Source organism: Neoarius graeffei, chromosome 5 (assembly GCF_027579695.1).
Source record: "Neoarius graeffei isolate fNeoGra1 chromosome 5, fNeoGra1.pri, whole genome shotgun sequence".
NCBI lineage: Eukaryota > Metazoa > Chordata > Actinopteri > Siluriformes > Ariidae > Neoarius > Neoarius graeffei.
This window is the reverse complement of record NC_083573.1, coordinates 28,878,744-28,901,949: the sequence shown is the minus strand read 5'-3', so window position 1 is coordinate 28,901,949 and position 23,206 is coordinate 28,878,744. Positions and strand designations below refer to the sequence as shown.

The following is a 23,206-nucleotide window of genomic DNA, read 5'->3' as shown; positions in this document are numbered from 1 at the left end:
CTCAGCATGGGGTTCAGTGTCGGCTAACTAATAATTGCTCACCACAGTAGTTGTAGTTTAGTGTTCCAAATGCTATGTAATAAGCCCCACATAATATAGCTAGTATATTAGTTAGATAGCCACACCTGAATGGACAGGACATGCCAGCATGGGAGAGCCGAGCCAAGGGTACCGGGGCTTCAGTTGCCTGGATGGTGTACAGACTGCACAGGACTTAAATGGCACTGGATGAATGATCGGGCTAGGTGTAGGCCATTTGTATGTCCAAACCTTATCATACGGTGTTAAAGGTGGTAAAAGGATAATCCTTTCAACAATGACAGTTCAACAAAATGGTAAGTTCAGATCCAGTGCAATCTAAATGGAAAACAGAGTGGAGCAAATGTTGCCTTTGCCAAGAAGAGAAGAATGAAGATTTCAAATCCATGTGAACAAGATGGCCCAGTGAATGGAATTCTATGGTAAAATATACAATTTTGTACCAAAAGGACGGCCATCTTGAAAAAAATGGTGGCCATTTTGGAATTTTGACTTGCCTGTGGGATTTTTTAAATATATGGCCCCTGAAGGATATCTGTACAAATTTTGGTGCTTGTATCACCATTTGAAATATTTTCTCACTTATCTGCTCCACTACTCTGGAGCAATGGAAAAAGGTCATGTGGTCTGATAAGTCCAGGTTGACCCTATTCCTGATTGATGGGTGTGTCAGGGTAAGAAGGGAAGTACATGAAGCGATGCACCCATCATGCATAGTGGCCACTGTACAAGCCTCTGGAGGCAGTGTTATGATCTGGGGTTGCTTCACTTGTTCAGGTCGAGGCTCAGCAACGTTATGAGGCAATAAAATGAAGTCAACTGACGACCTGAATGTACTGAATGACCAGGTTATCACATTAATGGATTTTTTCTTTCCTGATGGCACGGGGATAAAATTAGGGCTCAAGTTGTGAAAGAGTGGTTCAGGAAGCATGAGGAATTATTGTCACACATGAGTTGGCCACTACAGAGTCCCAACCTTAACCTCATTGAGAATCTTTGGGATGTGCTGGAGAAGACTTTACGCAGTGGTTCGACTCTCCCATCCTCAACACAATATCTTGGTGAAAAATTAATACAACTCTGGATTGAAATATATGTTGTGACACTGCATAAGTTTATTGAAACAATGCCATGGTGAATGCTGTGATCAAAACTAAATGCGGTCCAACCAAATATTAGAGTGCGCAACTTTTTTTTTTTTGGGCAGGGCAGTGTACTAGAAGAGTATTTTTCATTGTATTACTCTATTTTACTGATTTACTGTTGGTTTGCTTATTGGCTTTGTATTTTCTTGGAATAAATAATATTTTTATTAATATGGTGTCTTGTGGCGGCACGGTGGCGTAGTGGTTAGTGCTGTCGCCTCACAGCAAGAAGGTCCGGGTTCGAGCCCCGTGGCCGGCAAGGGCCTTTCTGTGTGGAGTTTGCATGTTCTCCCCGTGTCCGCGTGGGTTTCCTCCGGGTGCTCCGGTTTCCCCCACAGTCCAAAGACATGCAGGTTAGGTTAACTGGTGACTCTAAATTGAGCGTAGGTGTGAATGTGAGTGTGAATGGTTGTCTGTGTCTATGTGTCAGCCCTGTGATGACCTGGCGACTTATCCAGGGTGTACCCCGCCTTTCGCCCGTAGTCAGCTGGGATAGGCTCCAGCTTGCCTGTGACCCTGTAGAACAGGATAAAGCAGCTACAGATAATGAGATGAGATGGTGTCTTGTTTACAGTGTATTGACTGAAATTAAAATTGTACACTGAGAATGGTATTATGTTTCACTGTAATCCGTTTTAGCACAGCTAAATCTATATCCTAAACTAGAAAAGCACTTGGAGAGCGCAGACCTCCGCCAAGAATCTTTTAAAAATTTCAAAATTTAATGGATTGTTACTTGTGCCCAGTCACACCTCTGGAAAAAATTTCAGAGCAATGCGTTCATAACTTTTTCCGTAATGTTGCTAACAGACAAACCAACAAGCAAACAAATTAATGGATTGTTACTTGTGCCCATTCACACCTCCTGAAAAAATTTCAGAGCAATCCGTTCATAATTTTTTCCGTAATGTTTCTAACAGACAAACCAACAAACAAACCAACGCTACCGAAATAACCTCCTTGGCGGAGGTAACAAACCAATGCTACCGAAAACATAACCTCCTTGGCGGAGGTAATCAATGCTTGTTGTACTATTCACACGATATTTGCTTGCTAAAGGTAAAATTGGTGCTCTATAAAGGTGGACATCACAATTTTTCTGAGCTAATGTTACAGCAGTACGACAAAAAAGAATTTGCCCCATCTGTTTTGTACCCAATACATGTCATGTGTTAGGGTTAACAACAGTATTGTGTGCTTTGCATGTGTGTTGAATTCTGATAGGAGATAAAAGCAATGAGTAAATGAATGACTGACCAAATCGCACTCTTGCTCTTTTATTTATTTAAAAAAAAGCCACCAATATAACACTATCCTCAGGAGTTAGGAAGTTCAAACCCCGACGATACCAAAGCCATCTGTGGATCGGAACCAAGAGAAATTGGCTGGGCTCTTTGGTTGGGAGACTTGCTCTCTTCTGTCAATCACAGCAACACTAGCCAATCGCAAGTGTCTGTGAGTTCATGTGTGCAGAAGAGGGTTGATAGCGCTTTCCTCTGTGTGTGATACAGCATAAGCAACAATTTGAAAAGATACAGTTGGCTGGTTTCATATGACTCACGTGTTACCCTTCACCCTACCTGGTTGGTAGCTGTCTTATGATAGAGATAGCGCTAGCAGATGAGTGAGAATTACCAGATAACTAAACTGGGGGGCTAATATAAGGGTTTCCTGTTGTTTCTTTAAGACAAACCCAAACTTTATTGCATTTGGAGCTGAACACAACACAAAGCTGTTTCTTTACGTCATGGTTAAAGGCCTCTGTGGTCACAGTTCTGACAAGTCAGTTATCCTTGATGGATCTGCTGAACATTGCTGGGAACATGCCACTTCAATCAGGGACACTGGAAAAGAAGCAGAGGTCAAATCCAGCCACACAGCTCAATTTATACATTTACATTTTTTTTAACTGGCAACATTTTTATCTAAAGCATCTAAACAGCTCAGGAGAAGCAGAGTTACAAAATACAGAGCTGAGCAATTGTGGGATAAGGATAGTGTTTCAAAAGCCCTGTAGTGGCTCTCTGGCAGTCCTGGCCTTTCAACTCCCAGAAATGTATCCGCTCTTACTGGTAGGCTACAAAATTATTTTTCACTCCCAGAACAGTCTCTCTCTTCATTTTACAAGAGCTCCATCTAGTGGAACAGCCAGAACCTCAATTTATTTTGTTAAAGAACTATTCAAAAGTAAAATATGTAATTTGTACAGTCTTGGGGAAAACTTCGATCTTATCACCCCATTGGGTTCTTTGGCTTGTCTCACTGGAGGGACCCTATCTCTAAAAGCTCTGTGTGAAACCTACATTAGAGGTCCCTTTACAGACAAGTACAAGCTTTATCTAAAGCCATTAACCATCCAATGACCCCTGGGAACCATCCAATGACTCTTGGGGGGAACCCCCCATCCCCGAGCATAAGTAGTCTGTTGGAAGAAGCCAGTATTTTGGATTTTATAATTGGTTAAAACAAACAAACAAACAAACAAACAAACAAACAAACAAACAAACAAAAAAAAACCCTAAGCTCATAGTAATAGAGTTCAATGCCAGGGCTCCAGTGTGGGTATAGTAATTACGATACCTTCCCAGACCTGAAGAACTATGGGGAAAACACTAATGTGGGAAAGAGTCCAGATCAAGTTAGCTTTTGGATCATTAAGAAAAAGGATTTGAAATGTTACCTGAGGTGATAATTTGCTTATAATTATTTCCCTGGTTAGTCAAATTTCATCATGTTGCCTTAATGACAGAGTAATAGAGCAATACATGCATCAGGCAAGAGATTTCTTCATAATGTGCATAGCAGATTGCCACCAATTGATTTTACCTTTAAAATAGTTTACTTAACAATTCTAGCTAATCTGTACCCCCAAAAATGACAGATTTCAAATGTATTATTTTAAAAAATGGTTTAAAATATAGTTGTCTTTTTTTAACAGATGATTGATACATTCTTTAAAATCCTGTTAGTGGCTTTAAAATATGGATTATATTATGGAATGTTGTCATTTGCACTTTGCTTACCTCCAACAATGTCACAATCATTCTCAAAAAACAAACAAAAGAACCCACAATGCTATTAAGAGGCAAAGGAAAAAAGTAGAAAAACAAAGCCCTCACTTTTCATATCATCTTGGATTCTATTTCCTTTGTTTCAGTCCAGGATCTCTTTTATGCACCAGCAGCAGAGCAGGAAGTAAAGACACTCTTTCAAAGATTGGATGACCCCGTAAGCGATGTTCCCTCCCAGCAGGTTCTTACCACGACCAAAGCCGTATGCCAGGTCTCTCAGATTCTGGCCCAGTGTGGGAGGCACAGCCTGTGCCATGGGGCGCTGAGGATACATCTTGTCTTGATTCCCTGCTGAAGACTGGGAGGGATGGCTGAAAAAACGGGTAAAAAAGTTGCGAAGTGTAGTACGGGCATGCGTGCGATCCTGCGTCATAAAGTTCCCCAGTGTGCCGCTGTAAAGGGCTTAAGGGAGTCCAAAATATGTGATTTTCTTTTGTCTGCTCTTCAGTAGCTGCTGCAATCTACGCACACGCACACAGTCCCTGAGTGATCTCAGCACTCTTCCTGCCTCTATATGTTATATTCAGCTCTGGAACATACCAGGGTACCATGCAATTTCTACTATTCTCTGACATTGTACAATATAATCATTAAACCTTTAATCTCCCTATTGTGCATCTTTGGTTCCTCTTTTGTTGTGGGAAAAGATCCTGAATGCTTTTCTCAAAACATTTCCCCACACACATGATTGGTCCATTCTGCCCCCACTGGAACTGCTGCCTTTTGTTCTAATGTGATTTGGGAAGCCATTTATGGGCATCAGTGGCACGTCCACTGCATCCTTTTCATGACTCGTGCAAAAGCTTTGAACGCTCACATTGTTCTGTCCTTCCTATGTGAGGAGGATGTTTAAAACGGAAGAAAACCTTAACCATACACATAGGGGAACAGCAATTTTATAAAATTAGCTCCAGAATTATTGGCCCCCTTCATGAAAATGGGCAAAAGCAAACATGAAAGGAGAGATATCTGAACCTGAGCATAAGGGAACACTACTGTTTGAATAAAACAGCATTTTTCAGACCTGTTTCAAAATTATTGACACTCCAAGAATTAATATTTGATGTAGTTTTCCTCAAAGAAAATAAAAAACACTTAGCCTGTCTAAAATATACTGTAGGTGTTGATCATTTATTATTAATATTTATCTGTCTTCATTAGAAGGATGTGTGTTGTAGTGAAAGTTAAGTAGTTTTCCCATATTGTTCCAATGGGGGGGGGAATATCACTGAATAATAATATATATGTTTTATACAATATTTGCGCCCATTCTGATGAAGGGTGCCAGTGATTTTGGAGTTAACAGTTTGAGAAATAATAATAGCAGAATAATGTAGTGCGTACGCATACTGTAACTCATATGAAATGTGAAGAACTGCAGCTTTAGAAGGAAAACATGATCCACGTTATAAAAGACACTCGACGTCTAAATTGTCTGATAATGCATTTATATATGCAATCTAGAGTTCCAGATACATATGTAAACATGTACTTTCCCCCAAAAAGAACATTAAAGGCATATTAACATAAATCAAAAAGAAAAGGCAACATAGAAAAAAAAAAGTCTTGTGCCGGTAAGGCAAAATAAACCTTTGGCCTAGAAAAAAGTCTCACACACACATGAAAAAAAAAAAACGAAACCACTGTCACTTTAACACGAAGACTGCAGAGGGTTTCCATGCAACAGTGAGGAGGAGTCAATGAGGCAGAGCAGGCCAGACTGTTCCAAGATTTTCTATCACACCCACACACCTGGGTAAGACCGCACTTGGCACTGCACCAGTCACTTTCTTGACCACACCCATAGAGTGAAGAAATAATTTAAGACGGCAAACTGAGCTGCAGGCAAGAGTCCGCCTGCCCTACACATCAATACCAACGGCCTGACATTACTATCTAGTACAGATCCAACTAATTATGATGATATGTTTCCAATTACAGAAATCTTTGCACTTGAGTGATACATTTGGAGATAAACTCAAACCCTGCAGTGAATGAATATATGCTTTAGTAACTCTATAAAAGGCATAAAACTCACATCATTTTAATTTGTTTCTTGCTTCTTCAATTGATGCTGACATTCATAACACGGCTGTCTAGCCTTATCCAGTCTGGGTCTTGGTTGCACTTATAAGAATTATGAACATTGTGACGTGATACCTATGTACATTTTATGAAGCTGGAAAGCCATTTCTGCACAAGCGGTGAAAAACTATTTCACAAGCAGGAAATGTAATAAAACGCCATCTAGACATTTTAATTAAAGTCACAGCACAGCACTAACACACGATCACTATTTACCAGCAAGATTAAGAGACTGTGCAAGAAAACAACTAATATTGCCATCAACTAAAACCTGGACCAACCTGAACTACACTCGTGTAGGAATTTTGGCAAGAAAACCTTATGAACTCTGAACACCAGTGAAGTTCTTGAGTTTTCATTCTTACTTCGACTGCATCCTAATGATGTGTCTTTGTTGAGTGAAAAGGCACAATTCAAATCGGAACATAAAACAGGAAAAGATGGAGTGTACGTTCTCTTCCTTGATTATAGGGCGGACGTGATATAACATTTCATATTAATTGAATGTTACTCTAGTTCAGAAATGTGCATTAAATGCAACAGTGTCATATTTTAATTCATTTTAACATCCTTATCTTTTTTTTTATGTCTATGTCTCCTCGCTCTTTATGAGTCTCATCATTTTTAAACTTCAACTCAAGTACACGAGGAGACAGATTGTCAAGGCGAACACAGATAAAAAGTGAAATATACAGCTTGAAAAAAATAAAGTTCATGATACAGGTGCTCTCGAAGATGACATCGCCACAAAAGGATACGACTTTCTTTTTAAGATGCATTATGGCGAGGACTGAATTTATTTCCCCGTTTTTTGAGTCCTGATAAGCTTGGAGCAACTCTGTAGACAGTCTATCGTTCTTTCAACATGTCCATTCTTTCCAGGTTGTGGAGAACTGGATGTAGGTTGTGTTTCTTTTGAATCTCATCTCTGCTCCTTGGTGGGTTCATCAGTTCAATGAAAGTAAATATGTCTCTCCTTCTTGTTTACATCTGGTGCTCTCATTTTTACAACATTACATCTATAATCTACAGTATATAATCTATTCCTCTTTGCGTATAGAATGATATGTGGCCTTAAAACACTCCCAAACGGGAAAAGGGAGATTTATAGGAACCACTAGGGCAGATTTCAAGCACAATTCCAAGTAAGAGCTTAGAACTGGTCTACCTGTTGGATCCTGTTTATTCTGAAGAAAATGTTCAGTCTAATGAATCTACTAAAGCAAGTGGTTGAATGAGTTCCCACTACTGTAATGTTGTATATCTACTTTCTGACATCAGCATCAGCATTCTATGTGTGGTATATGTACGCAGTGATTCTGCATGATTAGGCTTTACAAACCAGCGCTTTGACATTGAATGAATGAATGAATGAATGGAGGAAGGAAGGAAACCAAACTACCAGTCTTTCCAGTCTCTGATTCACTTCATTTCTCTTCTGCAGTGGATGACCTTTGGAGTGTTACTGAGGGATAATTCAGCTGAACCCTCAAATGCCCAGACACCTCAGGCTTAACTCACACATGCCATTTTGTAGGGGAAGTGACATCACATTACACCATACATATCCTACACCAGTTTGTTGGATTTTCTTTTTTTGGCTCATTTTTTCCCATTGGAGTGTCGCTCTTATTCTTACAGCTTAATATGATGGCTGTGAATTTCTCTTGGTCCATGAGTCCAATGGTTGCATCACTTCCAAGCTTCATTAATGGATTGACAAAGTAGAGAGCTGACTTTTGGTACTTGTTTGTTGCTCATCCTCGCTGCAAAAAAAAGTGAAACGATCTCTCTATTCTTTCTTCTGGAAAAGTCTAATTACAAGAGTTTGAAAAGGAAGGAGACACCATGGCGGAAGAAAAACAGTGTGTGTGACACTTAGGCTCTGCGTTCCACCGGCTGCTGCAGGCACACCTCACTTCCGGCAGATACGATTGGCAGCCGGTTGTCCATGTGATAACTGATCAGGTGACTGACGCTTTCAAAGCGATGGTCTTTGGTACGAACCTACGAAGAGAGACGAGACAGGCAGCATGAGACAGTCAACCTCGCTGGTATAGTAACTACATCCACAATAACAATCCCATATGCTTTAAATTTTGCAATATATCATGTAACCTATTGTCACATGGCTTCTAATAAATACACAAAAGCTCTGGAGGATAATTATCACTTCCCCACCCCTCAACTCATTCCTTCTCTAGCTGTCACATGCCCCCCCCTCCATTCTCACCACTCCCTCCGGGTCCACCAGCAGCAGGTGTTTGGGCTGGCCTCCCTGCTGTCCTGTGAGCACGTACTGGCCCGGCGTGGTACCCGACTCACGCACCAGAAAGTCACCGTCTTTGCTCAGTAGCTTCTCGGCCTTCTTGCGGCTCAGGGGACCATGAAACCAAGGCTCACTCTGTAGCTGCTGAGCCAGAGGGGGCACTGTGCCTGACACGCTGAGGGCATCATCAAATGGCTCTGTAGATATGGATAATACGTAAACAATAAAGCAGGACAGCATGTGCTTTCATAGGAAAATAATGAATGATGGTGTGGGGTGATGAAGCAGAGTTATTGTTACCACCCTGACATTGATTCTTTTCCTGTAACAGCACGTCCTATAATGGTGTATTCCTCTTATACCACAGTATTTGCCAGTGCTTACAACGTGGAATGCCCATGAGACAAGTTTTCCCTTGTTATAGCAGCTCTGAATAGTCATTCTCTCAAGAGCCTTTCTTTTTCTCTGTCTCTTGACGTTAGCTGTTCGCCCCCCCCCAAAAAAAAGGGAAAAAAACCCCAGAAAGCACAAAATCCTCTGTCCTGAAGACTCCGATTATGGAAATGTTTGCACAAATCAGGAACACCCGAGACTCCTTCCATAAATGTTAACTAAATTTCTCAGAACAGAAAGGCCCACTGGATCAACGATTACCTGCTTTTATTTACTAAACAACAAAAATCTTTTTAATCTGTTCATTATTAGCCTTTATTCTTAAATTATATGGCACATCTGCCAGACATGTCCCTGTGAATTAGTTGTTGCTATAGAAACGATAATGTAATATTATTAGTGCATTAAAGGTAGACTACCTTTCAGATTTTTCAAGTGTAGTTCATAAAAAGAACTTTCCCCGACACTCAATTATTTTTGTTTAGTGGATCGAAAGCTACTGAATTCGAATCACAGACTTCCAATTTTGTTAGTTTTTTTAAATAGAACAATTACTGAATTTAGGGCCACGCGGCCCTAAATTCTCTGCTATTTTTTCTTGCTTCACCGCGACCCAATTCAAGATACTACGTCATCATGCATCACGTGGTGGGCTTTCCCTGTTCGTGCAAGGTATTGTGGGATACAAATTTGAAACAGGAGAGAAAAATGGAGGACGAAAATGAAACGTGAAAGACCGACTACTGTAATGGAAAGCGAGAAGAAAAGACATTATGTTGCGAAGGAAAGGAAACGCAGGACCAAACTAATAAATATCAGCAGTCAGCGAGCACCTCGGTGTGATCAGCTGTTCGTTTAGCGACAAGATGGTGTAACTGTCAGTGCATGGCCAGGGTAAACCTGTAGATGGCAGTAATGCAAAACTGGATGCCAGCTGCCGTAAAACCCAAGAGAAGAAAAAGAAGGTAAAACCGCGCATGCGCACACAGACATCCTCTGTCTGCTTGACTGCACAAAGTGAGCGTTTCATGCACATTATTTGCTAGGGAATCCCCTCAAATTAAACAACTTCCCAGCCACAGAATGGTCTGGTTTTTTTTATTTTTTGAGATATTGCAGAAATGAACATGTATCACAATGACCAAATTTCAGAGGGAACTAAATTTCACCGATTTTATGAAATCGAAAGGCCGTACAGCGTTAATCCATGCCTGTGATTTGCATTCCGGTCAAAACTGTCAGATCAAATTAATCAACATCAACTTCTGACCAATCAGATTTGAGCAAATAGCACTGTGGTATAAACACCATTCATAATAAGTCCACCAGATCCCACTGATGAATGGTTCATAAAGTAAAGCTATAAAGTCCAGGAAAGCCAGAAGCTCAGCATTCAAGGGTAATTTTACTCACTCATGTCGAACGCATCTCTGTGAGCGCTGCCATTAGCTGCAGCCACTTGGGGACGGGATTTATCCACATTGACATATGAGGGGTCATCAAACAGGCCACCTTCTTTTGCTCCCACTGAATGAGATGTGACGAGAGAGAAAATAAGGGAAGTGGAAGTAGTCATTAGAGCAGTGACCTTCACAGCAATACTGTGAGCACAGGTAGCATTTAGAGGACACTGATGGCAATAGTGACAAAAATAGTGCAACAGATACAGACCTGGTAGTGGAGGCAGAGGTTGCTTATGAATGTCGTTTATTCCAGGCTGGCCATAGGGCTGCAAACACATAGAAAGTAACAGCATATTAGCGCTCTTAGTTGCTCATGTTTACATATGTGACATACCTCTTTCCTTTAATAATAATCATGAATAATCGTGAGCACTATTAATTGGTCTCCTAACTGTAATCATGTGCAGCTACAACCCCGATTCCAAAAAAGTTGGGACAAAGTACAAATTGTAAATAAAAACAGAATGCAATAATTTACAAATCTCAAAAGCTGATATTGTATTCACAATAGAACATAGACAACATATCAAATGTCGAATGTGAGACATTTTGAAATTTCATGCCAAATATTGGCTCATTTGAAATTTCATGACAGCAACACATTTCAAAAAAGTTGGGACAGGGGCAATAAGAGGCTGGAAAAGTTAAAGTTACAAAAAAGGAACAGCTGGAGGACCAAATTGCAACTCATTAGGTCAATTGGCAATAGGTCATTAACATGACTGGGTATAAAAAGAGCATCTTGGAGTGGCAGTGGCTTTCAGAAGTAAAGATGGGAAGAGGATCACCAATCCCCCTAATTCTGCACCGACAAATAGTGGAGCAATATCAGAAAGGAGTTCAACAGTGTAAAATTGCAAAGAGTTTGAACATATCATCATCTACAGTGCATAATATCATCAAAAGATTCAGAGAATCTGGAAGAATCTCTGTGCGTAAGGGTCAAGGCCGGAAAACCATACTGGGTGCCCGTGATCTTCGGGCCCTTAGACGGCACTGCATCACATACAGGCATGCTTCTGTATTCGAAATCACAAAATGGGCTCAGGAATATTTCCAGAGAACATTATCTGTGAATACAATTCACCGTGCCATCCGCCGTTGCCAGCTAAAACTCTATAGTTCAAAGAAGAAGCCGTATCTAAACATGATCCAGAAGCGCAGACATCTTCTCTGGGCCAAGGCTCATTTAAAATGGACTGTGGCAAAGTGGAAAACTGTTCTGTGGTCAGACGAATCAAAATTTGAAGTTCTTTATGGAAATCAGGGACGCCGTGTCATTCGGACTAAAGAGGAGAAGGACGACCCAAGTTGTTATCAGCGCTCAGTTCAGAAGCCTGCATCTCTGATGGTATGGGGTTGCATTAGTGCGTGTGGCATGGGCAGCTTACACATCTGGAAAGACACCATCAATGCTGAAAGGTATATCCAGGTTCTAGAGCAACATATGCTCCCATCCAGACGATGTCTCTTTCAGGGAAGACCTTGCATTTTCCAACATGACAATGCCAAACCACATACTGCATCAATTACAGCATCATGGCTGCGTAGAAGAAGGGTCCGGGTACTGAACTGGCCAGCCTGCAGTCCAGATCTTTCACTCATAGAAAACATTTGGCGCATCATAAAACGGAAGATACGACAAAAAAGACCTAAGACAGTTGAGCAACTAGAATCCTACATTAGACAAGAATGGGTTAACATTCCTATCCCTAAACTTGAGCAACTTGTCTCCTCAGTCCCCAGACGTTTACAGACTGTTGTAAAGAGAAAAGGGGATGTCTCACAGTGGTAAACATGGCCTCGTCCCAACTTTTTTGAGATGTGGTGTTGTCATGAAATTTAAAATCACCTAATTTTTCTCTTTAAATGATACATTTTCTCAGTTTAAACATTTGATATGTCATCTATGTTCTATTCTGAATAAAATATGGAATTTTGAAACTTCCACATCATTGCATTCTGTTTTTATTTACAATTTGTACTTTGTCCCAACCTTTTTGGAATCGGGGTTGTACATTGTTTGCAGATAAATTCAAGTTTTATTATTTTAGCGATTAGAATGATCGCTCACTTCCACTTCACAGTGTTGTATGACACAGTATACTTCTCTGGAGGTTCGATAAAATTCGATAAAGGTTGCTTTGATTATTTTTTTTTCTAGCTCTACATTCTATATGTGCCTGTTCAATGCTGTTGATAATAAGGCTTATCAAATTTAGCATTTGCAGTGAATTAGACTGCAGGTAACTTGGTAATGGAAAGTGTTGGGTGGAAAAGTGCTGTAAGGGATGGGAGGAGCACAAACTAATTACTCGATGAATACATTCACACTCATTACCACTGTGAGGTGCTGTTAAGTAGCTGGAGTAGTGGGTAAAGAAAAAAAAAAAAGACAGTGAGACAGATGGTATTGAAACAGGCCAAGTGTTCTTCAGTAGCTGGCAAATATTTCAGACTAGTTGAAGCCAATGTATTGTGTAAGATTCCGCTGGGAAAAGCCTTTCTTTTAATTAAAAAGGTGACCGTTTTAATGTTTTGGGTTTTTGACTTTCATGGTTAATTGTAGAGGTATGTGCAGTGCAGGACTGTGTTTTTTTCCAGACAGAATTTGTAGCCTGCGTATGGCTGTTAATTGAATAACAGTCACTCTCATAGTCTACCGCATGCACATGAAAACACACAGACGCCAAATAGGACAGAAAGTCTCACTAGTGTGGCCCCTGTGCTGTGTCCAGGACGAGTTCTCATGTCCACCAGGCCTCCTGGGGGTGGCTGTTTCCCGGGAAAGTTATTATAGTACGGAACCTCTGCGGGAGGAGCAAAGTCCTCTTCTTCCTCCTCCCATGCTGAGCCATCGAAAGGAGCCATCCTGGGACAATGAGAGAGAGAGAGACAGAGAGAGAGAGATTATTTTATGGGTTGCATGCTAACATTTATTTCTGTCTGCTAAACTGCTTTGGTCTTTGTGTTTGGCTTGCCATTGGATTAACTTGCCTCTGTAGTAAAGCATGTAATAATAATAATAATAATAATAATAATAGCGGCACGGTGGTGTAGTGGTTAGCACTGTCGCCTCACAGCAAGAAGGTCCTGGGTTCGAGCCCTGGGGCCGGCGAGGGCCTTTCTGTGTGGAGTTTGCATGTTCTCCCCGTGTCCGCGTGGGTTTCCTCCGGGTGCTCCGGTTTCCCCCACAGTCCAAAGACATGCAGGTTGGGTTAACTGGTGACTGTAAATTGACCGTAGGTGTGAATGTGAGTGTGAATGGTTGTCTGTGTCTATGTGTCAGCCCTGTGATGACCTGGCGACTTGTCCAGGGTGTACCCCGCCTTTCGCCCATAGTCAGCTGGGATAGGCTCCAGCTTGCCTGCGACCCTGTAGAAGGATAAAGCGGCTAGAGATAATGAGATGAGATGAGATAATAATAATAACAACAACAACAACAACAACAACACCAAGGTACAATTAGAGTCCCTGAGGAAATTTCAGTACTTTCAATAGACAATGACACTATTCACTGTGCATATTTACAGGTTACATAGACAAAGGCTGGTGTGAATATGCAGCTGTGAATACAGCTGCATACTATCCATCTCAGCAACATAGGGCAATCTTGTGCTTACGCACACATGCACGTGCGCAGACACACACACACACACACACACACCTGTCGTGTGGGGTGACAAGTTTAGGGGGGTTCTTCAGATACTGCTTGAAACGTAGCTCAAAGGCCTGTCCAATGGTGCTGATCACTTCCTGGGCCAAGCCTTCAGAACATTCCAAAATGTGACACGCTACCACAAAGGAAGTGAGGACAGGTCATGACAGGATCAAGACAATAGGATATGCAACAGCATGTGTCATACATGTGAGCTATGAGTGTAATATCTAGGATACAGATAATAATTAAAAAAAAAAAAAAACAGGTCATACAAGGACAACAAATATGTAGATTTCTACTTTTTCCCTATAATCATGGCATTTACTTTTAAGCTGCCCTGGTTGTCTCTGAGGTACAGTTGCAAAACTGCCAATATGCATAAAATAAATTAGAAAGGAAATATCCCCAGATAACCGCTCAGGCTTACCTCTCTGGTTGACTGGGTCTTTGGCTACATAGGCTACATATTCTGCTGTATCCTGAAAACAAGGGAGGAAGACAAGCATGAAGAAGAGGAAGTGAGGAGAGGATTTACTCTACGGTGAGATAGCTTTAGTTTGTATAAAGTATACGTAACAGGAAGAAGGACAAAAGTCAGAAGCAAATGAGGAACGTTAACTTTGAGTCGCAGGAGAAACTAGTCATCACGAGGGAGAGAGAACCTACACGTGAAGGAGAAGGGATGAGCGCAAACCGCAGGACAGGAGAGGAGCACAGAACGGGTAAGGAGGAGAAAAATAAGATGCAGGAGAGAAAGATGGACAAGAAAGACAAAAGACAAGAGTGAAGGGTGTGTGACTCACTGGATCTCCTCCCGATGCAAAAGAGATGGACTGCATGTGATGGTTGGCGATAATCTGCAGGGAGACAAAAAGGTGAAGACGAAGGGAGAGAGAGAAAATATGGAGTGATGGTAAAAAAAAAGTATGAGAGGTGAAAATGGAAATATGGAGACACGAGAAGAAAAAAAGGGAGGGCACAATGAGTGTGTAGGGAGTCTGGGGTTTAAAATAGCAGACATTATGGATCAGATGCATCCATTTATCCCAATAATTCACAACAGGCAACTGAGACACTAGAGACATTCAATCAGCTTCTGTCTCACTGCTAAACTAATCTGGGTCTCAGGTTTGCTCATGAGCCTGGGAGTGAATGTGTGTCTGCTTCAGTGAGATGACATTCATGAAGAGCCACACCACACGAACACTGACAATGTATGAAACCTGACAAATTTGCTCAAAGGCACCCATTTGTATACTCCACAAAGGCAAAATGACAGGAATTACAGAACTGGTTTTTTTTTTTCCACTTACCGTATTTTCCGGACTATACGTCGCTCCGGAGTTTAAGTCGCATCAGCCAAAAAATGCATTATGAAGACGAAAAAAACATATATACGTCACACCGGACTACAAGTCGCACTTTTTTGAAGGGTTATTCTATCCATAGAATCTGTGATTCTATCTGATAAGCGGCGCGTGGTTACTGCGCGACTGCATTGTTTATTTAATAAACGAACAGCTGAGCAGTGATAACGTGCCCTTTGCCCTGTAAGTAGCCTAGTCTGATTATTTTAAATATCTACTACTATCTTTAATACTATCACTATCGTTATTACTAATAGCCTATATTATTATTATAACTAATATTAGTAGCCTATTACTGATGCATTAATCAGTTTGCTTTTAGAATATTTTTACCGGTAGGGCTTATTATCGCCCCATGGCTCTTTCATCTTTGTTATTAAAGCTGTAGTCATCATCGAGGAGTGTCATTCTTCATTTTTGTTGAATTTTATTTCATCAAATCAGAGGCCAAGTAGGCTATAGGTATATCATCTCCAAAGACAGGTACGGTAGTAAAAACAACCGTCTAGTGAAAACAACAACAACAACAACAACCGCTCAGAGAAAAAAACAGGCAGAAAGCTACATAGCGCCCTCTCGCGGTGAAAAAAAAAAAAACCATACGTCGCACGGGAGTATAAGTCGCATGGCCAGCCGAACCATGAAAAAAAGTGCGACTTATAATCCGAAAAAATACGGTACATAGGCATTACAAATTTGATAATCGACACAGTCAGATACATAATAGAGATATATAGGCGCTGCCTAAATGCGGAGCTCCTGATGAGTGTATGAGCAAAATATTTGCAAGGGCACAAAATCAACTTGAATCGAATAATAGCATCTGGACCACTGAATTGTGTAGTGTCGTGTATTTCGCATCAATAAATTGCTGCATTGTCTTGTAACAGTGATACAATCATGAGATACACATCACAGTTACGAATACATATTTATTCCTTTCTTTGACACCGCGTGCCCTGCACCAGAAACAACACCACGACATTTATTATGGTGAGACTCTGCTGGGTGCCTGGTGGACAGCAGTGAACCAGCGCTTTCACTTTACATCATTACTGTATAGTTACAATCCAATATCAAACTTGATATGTCAAACAGTTGTCTGGTGACATCTCTCACGGTCCATGCGCTTTGGAGCCCGGAGTGCAGCCAGACTGTAAAGTGGCACACGACTAAATAAAGGAGAACTGAAGTCATTTTTAAACTTGCGGTATTTCTTAATTAACATGTTATTCAATTACATTTTCAGTTTTAGTAACCTTATATCGTGACTCGTATTGACAACTAATTGCAATTAAACATCATACTTATCGGCCTGTTTGTTTTTTAGCCATGTTGAATTTAGTTCGTTTGGTCCACGGCAGGCGTCGCTTATCCGCGCGATCTTCACGAGACTTGTGCGAGACTTCGAAATGTGATGTGTCAGCCAGGTGTCAGTGCTGCCATTTTGAAAACTGTTTTCCAAGCGAAATATTGCACAAAAACGAGTTTAAATGACAATTACTGCCTGCTTTTTTCAAACTTTCCTGATTGCTATCAAAACAAACAAAACTTCCGGCTTGATTACATCAGCATTCGAAAGAGGGCGCGCTTGTCTTTTGACAACGTTGGCAGATGTTGGTCACTTTGATTTCCGCTGTACGTTTTACTTCCGTCCTACGATGTCTCGCACAGGTCTCAGCGAATCTCGTTTACGGCCATTGCTTTGACATATGGACTGATATATTACAGAGCATATTTCAAACACTCATAACTTGCTATAGCAGTGACAAAATAGCGATCAAAAATGCATTCCGATATTTAATAAAATGAGATAAATAGAATTTTGATAATAAACAATTTGCCTTCAGTTCCCCTTTAACATGCCCCGGTTCCTAATTAGAGCGCAATCATATAAGGACTCTCAGTAACACACAGACTTTGCCAAAGCCTTGTACTTTGTATCACTTTTCTGGTTTTGACCCCGTTTGTGTTTTTGAACTTTAAGTACTGTATTACCTCTGATATCCTGTCTGTGCGTCACTCGACCACTGCCTGTTTTTCGACTCTGCCTCTGTCTAAGTTTTGGATCTGTTTGCTCGCGAGTTTTCAATAAAACCCTTCCTGTACTTAGATCCATCTATCGTCCTTCAGCCAGTATCTCACTGAGCTGCGACAGCTTGCGAACGTCATTTGCGAGAGAGTTTCAAAAGTGTCTTGAAACATTTGCGGAGCTTCTCAATTTTCTCGCATGAGTTGCTCCTTCGTCGCTGAAATTTTGAACACGTTCAAAAAATTCGTGCGACAAAATTTCTCTCGAAATAGCCGCAAATGCGTTGCTGGTGTCGCAAAGCCATCACGAACCCTTCTCAAGTCAGTTTCTGTGAGACAGGAAGTGCGAGAACTGAATTTGCATATTTTATCGCAATTGTTGTGTCTCCAACTAGTCGCAGGCTGTTGCAGCCCAGTGAGATACTGGCTTTACATGACAGAAACTGTCAATTGTCCAACAAGCGAGTGAACTAATAAAATAGTTTGAACTAGTTTTATATGAAACTGTCATGAATATTTTCTGTTAAACGTATTAGTAAATAAACCCATGTTATTTTTTAAAAAGCAAATTAAAAATAAGCACTGGATAAAAACCCATTTACTATCTTATGAAAATAAAGATACAAACTTTGTTGTCCGGTGGTCAAATTTTTATGAGATATGTTGCCTTGCACTTATGATTGGGTTCTATCAGTAAAGGCATTGAGGGTGGCACGGTGGTGTAGTGGTTAGCGCTGTCGCCTCACAGCAAGAAGGTCCGGGTTCGAGCCCCGTGGCCGGCGAGGGCCTTTCTGTGTGGAGTTTGCATGTTCTCCCCGTGTCCGCGTGGGTTTCCTCCGGGTGCTCCGGTTTCCCCCACAGTCCAAAGACATGCAGGTTAGGTTAACTGGTGACTCTAAATTGACCGTAGGTGTGAATGTGAGTGTGAATGGTTGTCTGTGTCTATGTGTCAGCCCTGTGATGACCTGGCGACTTGTTCAGGGTGTACCCCGCCTTTCGCCCGTAGTCAGCTGGGATAGGCTCCAGCTCGCCTGCGACCCTGTAGAAGGATAAAGCAGCTAGAGATAATGAGATGAGATGAGATGAGTAAAGGCATTGAGAACGACAATGCTCAAACTACAAGCATGGCTACTCAGGACTACAACGCCGAAAAGAGCACAGCGCCCCCGTCACCGGCCTATTGAACTCAGCCGTCGCTCATTCACAACTCATCAACAACACTACTTAAGCCTCACTCACACGCCCCCTCATTGCGAAGTATTGTTCTGTTTTCCAGTCCATACCAAGCCTTTCTATCTCTACCTGACTTTAGTTATTCTGACCCTCGCTTTCTCTCTTTGTCTACGCTTCTTGTCTCTTCTGTATTGCCCTGTTTGCCGACTGACCGACCCTTGCCTGCCTTTTGACCACGCTTCTCGTTTTGCGATTTGGCTTCGTTACAAGTTTGCTCTCCGCTCTCCCCTGCACATACATCCGTAAGTGCCTGCACTCTGACAGGTTCCCTGTGGTGGTACATGTTTGTCGTTCGTATGTACATACATTCGTACGGACATCGTACGGTCAAAAGCCATCAAAAATCAGGTCGATGCATTACCATATTCTCTTAAGTATGGGGCTCCACTCCGCGCGCTTTGCACGCATAGAGCTCTGCTATGATATTACCTTTAAATATGATCAGAAATAAGTAATCCAAGTGGGCAGCTGGCAACTGTTTGGAACACGCCTTTGCCCATAAATATGCAAATATATTGTGCAAAAATGCTGCCTAGCCAAAGACAGCTGCCTAATGATCATAACACACAAATTAAGAGCTTGCAGTTCTTTATCATAGGCTGGAAAGAGAAAACAGGTGTTGGTAGTGGTGGGGCCCACCTTAGTTGGCTTCCACCATCTTATTTTTCTTTGATTACTGACCTGTTTGCAGTCGGTTGTCAGTAGATTTAAGCTGTTCGTTGACACGGTGAGATTGATTGTCATTCCAGCAAACCGGAGGTTACTCTTTCCTAGGATAGAGCTCAGACTCCGAGATGTAGGCTGGAGACAGATACAGATACAGACAGAGAAACACACAGAGAGAGAACGAAAGACGATCACATAGATAATGAATATTTGCCGTATTGCTTTGCCACACTATTATTCACACTTACACCACAGCACTTGAATCTCCTGCTCAGGTGTTGCTCCATTTTCTACAACAGCACGAATTTAACAGTAAACGTGTTGCAGCTGCGAGGTTTAGATTAACGTGCTCACTCTAAAACTCTATTTGTATGCCAGATTCTCTCCATAAACAGATTGAAATGCAGAGGTTTTCAGAGAAGAGACGTTTATTGTGCATTTCTGGAAGGTGCCTCCAGAGGTAAAGCTATATCTAAGTTGTCCTCTACATGGAAGTCTTGAGAATGGACAGCTTTGCGTTTTGCTGGTTCTTGTTAACATGACAAGCTACGGGTTTTTTTTTTAACTTCACGTGAAAAAGAAAGAGAAGCTGTTGAGGAAATGACTTTACGCCTGATATCATGCAAGTTACACAACTTTAAATGTAACTATAAATGGATTAAAAATGTAAGATGCACTGTGAAATAAAAAAAAATGTTAGTGCTGCTAAATATTACACAGAGTCAGAGCAAAAGAACGAAAGAACAGCTGCAGAGATTACTCTGGGAGTGTCTGGATCACATTCTGGCTCTTTTCTCTCACAAGCTTTTTCTCTCTGGATGGAGAAAGGGTCAGTTTGACCCAAACGCCACAAAAATGTAGTCAGTGCTATAAAAATGCACAGACAAATAGACTCTCCCTGAGAACAAACTCCAAACGGAGCACAAAAACAGATACAAAATCAGGTGAACAGACTGTGGAGCATGATTGTTCAGTGTGCGTGTGGTGTGTGTGGTTCTGTACACACTGTGCTATGGTGTAACAATGCATTCATTGACAGTACAATTGCCTTCCTTTGTATATCTACCTGCGATGCACCTTGTTCCTTTTTTTAAACTATAACTGACGAGCCACGTGCTTTTTGCTGTTTTAATGATCTAACCCTGCGACATGTATTTTATAAACGTTCTGTTCAGGTCTTGTCTGACACTTAGAAACAGTGTGGGCATCGGCTACTGTATCAGCACACTGCAAAGAAGTGATACGGTGATTAAATGCTGGGCGAAGATTAGTTTAGGGCTGAATACCTTCCTCCTGCGTTGAGCTCCTTTGGCACCTGGTACCGCCTCACACACCACTGAGATTGCCTCCCTGAAACACACAGAACGAACGCAGAGTTACTCACACACAAACAGTGGCAGGCGACGTGTGTATGCGTGTGTGTGTGCATGCGTGCACGCTAATCAGATTATTAGACATGGATTTCCATCATGCTTTTTTTTTTCCATTCCCAGATTTCACACTCTTGCACAATATTACATTAGAGCTCTCTTACACACACGCACGCACGCTCTCTCTCTCTCTCCTTCCATTTAAATTAAGTAAACAATTTGAAAACAGGATCATGTTTGCATTTTAAAACAGCCTGGTTTATTCGGTAAATAGGTCTTTGTAACCAGACACACAAACTATAGAGCTATACAAAGAGCACTCGAATGGTAGGACAACTAAACAGAATGGGAGAAACCACAAAGATTCCAGAGGCTTCCAGATGCTTCTATAATAAGAGTATGTGGCAGCAAGGCAGGGATGATGGCATTCAAATGCCTCCTCTCTCCTCTCTTTCGAACACACACATCCGCTCAGTTGAGGATATAAAAAGAGTAGTTAAAAGGGAAAGACGTCTCCTTCGCTTTCTCTCTGTCATGGTCCCTCCCTTTCCATCCCTGACCACAACATGAGAGGAGAAGCTATGAGAGCAGGACATTAATATTTAATTAAAGGAGAGTCTTTTATCCACCATAGTCGCAGTGTGTCTGCACTGATGTGCATGTAATGAACCCGATGCTTTTGACACAAAACACGCAAACCTGAATGTGTGTGTGCGCGTGAGTACGAGTTTTACCTGGTAACCTGAGTTCTGGTGTTGAAGTCCAGCGCCCTCATTGACTGCAGCACCTCGACACAACCCATGTACTGCAAGAAGAAGATGAAAAATACAAAACGCTACACATTAGTCCAAACCACTTCCTGTATCTACCCACACACAAACCAAGCACGGAGATAAGATAAACAGCAACTACAGCTCAACGGCAACTAAAGATCAACAATGACTTATGTCTTACTGTGCAAAAAATGTATATACTGTATCTAGATACAATTAAAAAATAAAGCAAACACAAAAAGACCAGAGCTGCACCATAAACATACCTAATTACAGGTTAAGGTTAGTCATGGATTAAACCATATTATTCTAGCCACATTCACTGGATATGAGCAATCGCATGCTCTGATTGGCTGCTCTACTACTAGGATATCAGCTCATATACCGTGAGTAGAGAAAAAAACAAAATGGCGGAGCGTGTTGCTGAACCAACCGAGGATGAAATAGAAACTGTACTCGAAAACAAAACCCCCAAGAAGTATTAAACCATATTATTCTAGCCACATTCACTGGATATGAGCAATCGCATGCTCTGATTGGCTGCTCTACTACTAGGATATCAGCTCATATACCGTGAGTAGAGAAGAAAACAAAATGGCGGAGCGTGTTGCTGAACCAACTGAGGATGAAATAGAAACTGTACTCGAAAACAAAACCCCCAAAAAAGTATTTGATGGTAAAAACTTTTTTTTTTTCTTTTTCAAGAATTATCATCATAGCATTTTTCACAAATTGCTACAGTCATTTTGCCGGTTTGTTTACATTCTAAGCGGAAATGATTTTGTTGGACAAGTTTTTATTTATCGAATTTGCAAAAAATAACAATACAAATGCTCTGTTTCTCAAAATCCAGAGAATGTGGATAGAATAAAACAGTTATTCTACTCAACTCAGTGCTACGCTCCTCGTCGACTATCAGCTCATGTACGACTCGATTTCATGGAATAACTGTTAAATGCACCGAGTCACCACTCAAAAGGTTTTGCTGTGGGTTTAGGCTTGATTTGGGCCTGACTACTACTGACTAAAGAGGAAAGAAAATATTTCTAATATTATAAATACTTTTCAGTACAATAATTTCTACAGTTTGGTAGCTAATTCATAAAACGATTCATTAACACACTTCAGCTTCGAATTTTCTTACACATTTTTTCACATCCGTTTTCTCCCTAAATTGATCTTAGCCAATTCGCACCCACCAGCCAGCCCTCTCCTATCATACAACAGCTACCAACTGGGGAGGATGAAGGCCAACATGTGCTTCCTCCAAGGCACATGAACAAGATCTTTTCAAACAGCTGCTCTCCACCGTCTTCCGCATAGCTCACTGATGCACATGATTGGCTGGTGTTGCTGTGATTGACAGGGGAGATAAAGTATGCCATTCCTCACATCCCCAGCCAATTTTGCTCTCTTGGACTCCTGAAGGACAGATGGCTTCGGCATCATGGGATTCAAACTTGTGATTTCCAAATGATGGGGACAACGGTTTTGTTGCATTACTCAGGAGATCATTTAAGATTGCTAGTATTGTTATTATTTCATAATATAATACACCAAGTCAAATAATATTCAAAGTCGAGCGAGCTGCGTGATCGGTTACTCCCAGTGTTAAAGAAAACGGTGCTCTAACTATG

At 41.2% G+C, this 23,206-nt stretch overlaps 2 protein-coding genes across 6 annotated transcripts in view; both read right to left on the bottom strand.

Annotated features, from left to right (window-relative positions):
• Positions 1–2,448: 2,448 nt before the first annotated feature.
• On the bottom strand, positions 2,449–5,172 carry lenep (lens epithelial protein). The gene is made up of 2 exons (XM_060920474.1): positions 4,307–5,172; positions 2,449–3,031 (listed from the first exon to the last, which is right to left on the bottom strand). Exon 1 carries the CDS (start codon positions 4,629–4,631, stop codon positions 4,341–4,343), a length of 291 nt encoding a protein of 96 aa, XP_060776457.1. The 5' UTR covers positions 4,632–5,172; the 3' UTR covers positions 2,449–3,031; positions 4,307–4,340.
• A 517-nt stretch (positions 5,173–5,689) lies between these two features.
• shc1 (SHC (Src homology 2 domain containing) transforming protein 1) overlaps positions 5,690–23,206 on the bottom strand; it is an 81,532-nt gene continuing 64,015 nt past the window's right edge. For all 5 annotated transcript variants that reach the window (XM_060921461.1, XM_060921460.1, XM_060921462.1 and 2 more), the window contains 11 exons: positions 21,531–21,601; positions 20,713–20,776; positions 19,442–19,561; positions 14,933–14,986; positions 14,557–14,608; positions 14,136–14,262; positions 13,181–13,340; positions 10,677–10,734; positions 10,419–10,532; positions 8,577–8,809; positions 5,690–8,350 (listed from right to left, as the gene is read on the bottom strand). In XM_060921461.1, coding sequence (XP_060777444.1) covers positions 8,222–8,350; positions 8,577–8,809; positions 10,419–10,532; positions 10,677–10,734; positions 13,181–13,340; positions 14,136–14,262; positions 14,557–14,608; positions 14,933–14,986; positions 19,442–19,561; positions 20,713–20,776; positions 21,531–21,601 — 1,182 coding nt within the window. In that variant the 3' untranslated portion in view covers positions 5,690–8,221. The remainder of the gene's footprint in view (positions 8,351–8,576; positions 8,810–10,418; positions 10,533–10,676; positions 10,735–13,180; positions 13,341–14,135; positions 14,263–14,556; positions 14,609–14,932; positions 14,987–19,441; positions 19,562–20,712; positions 20,777–21,530; positions 21,602–23,206) is intronic.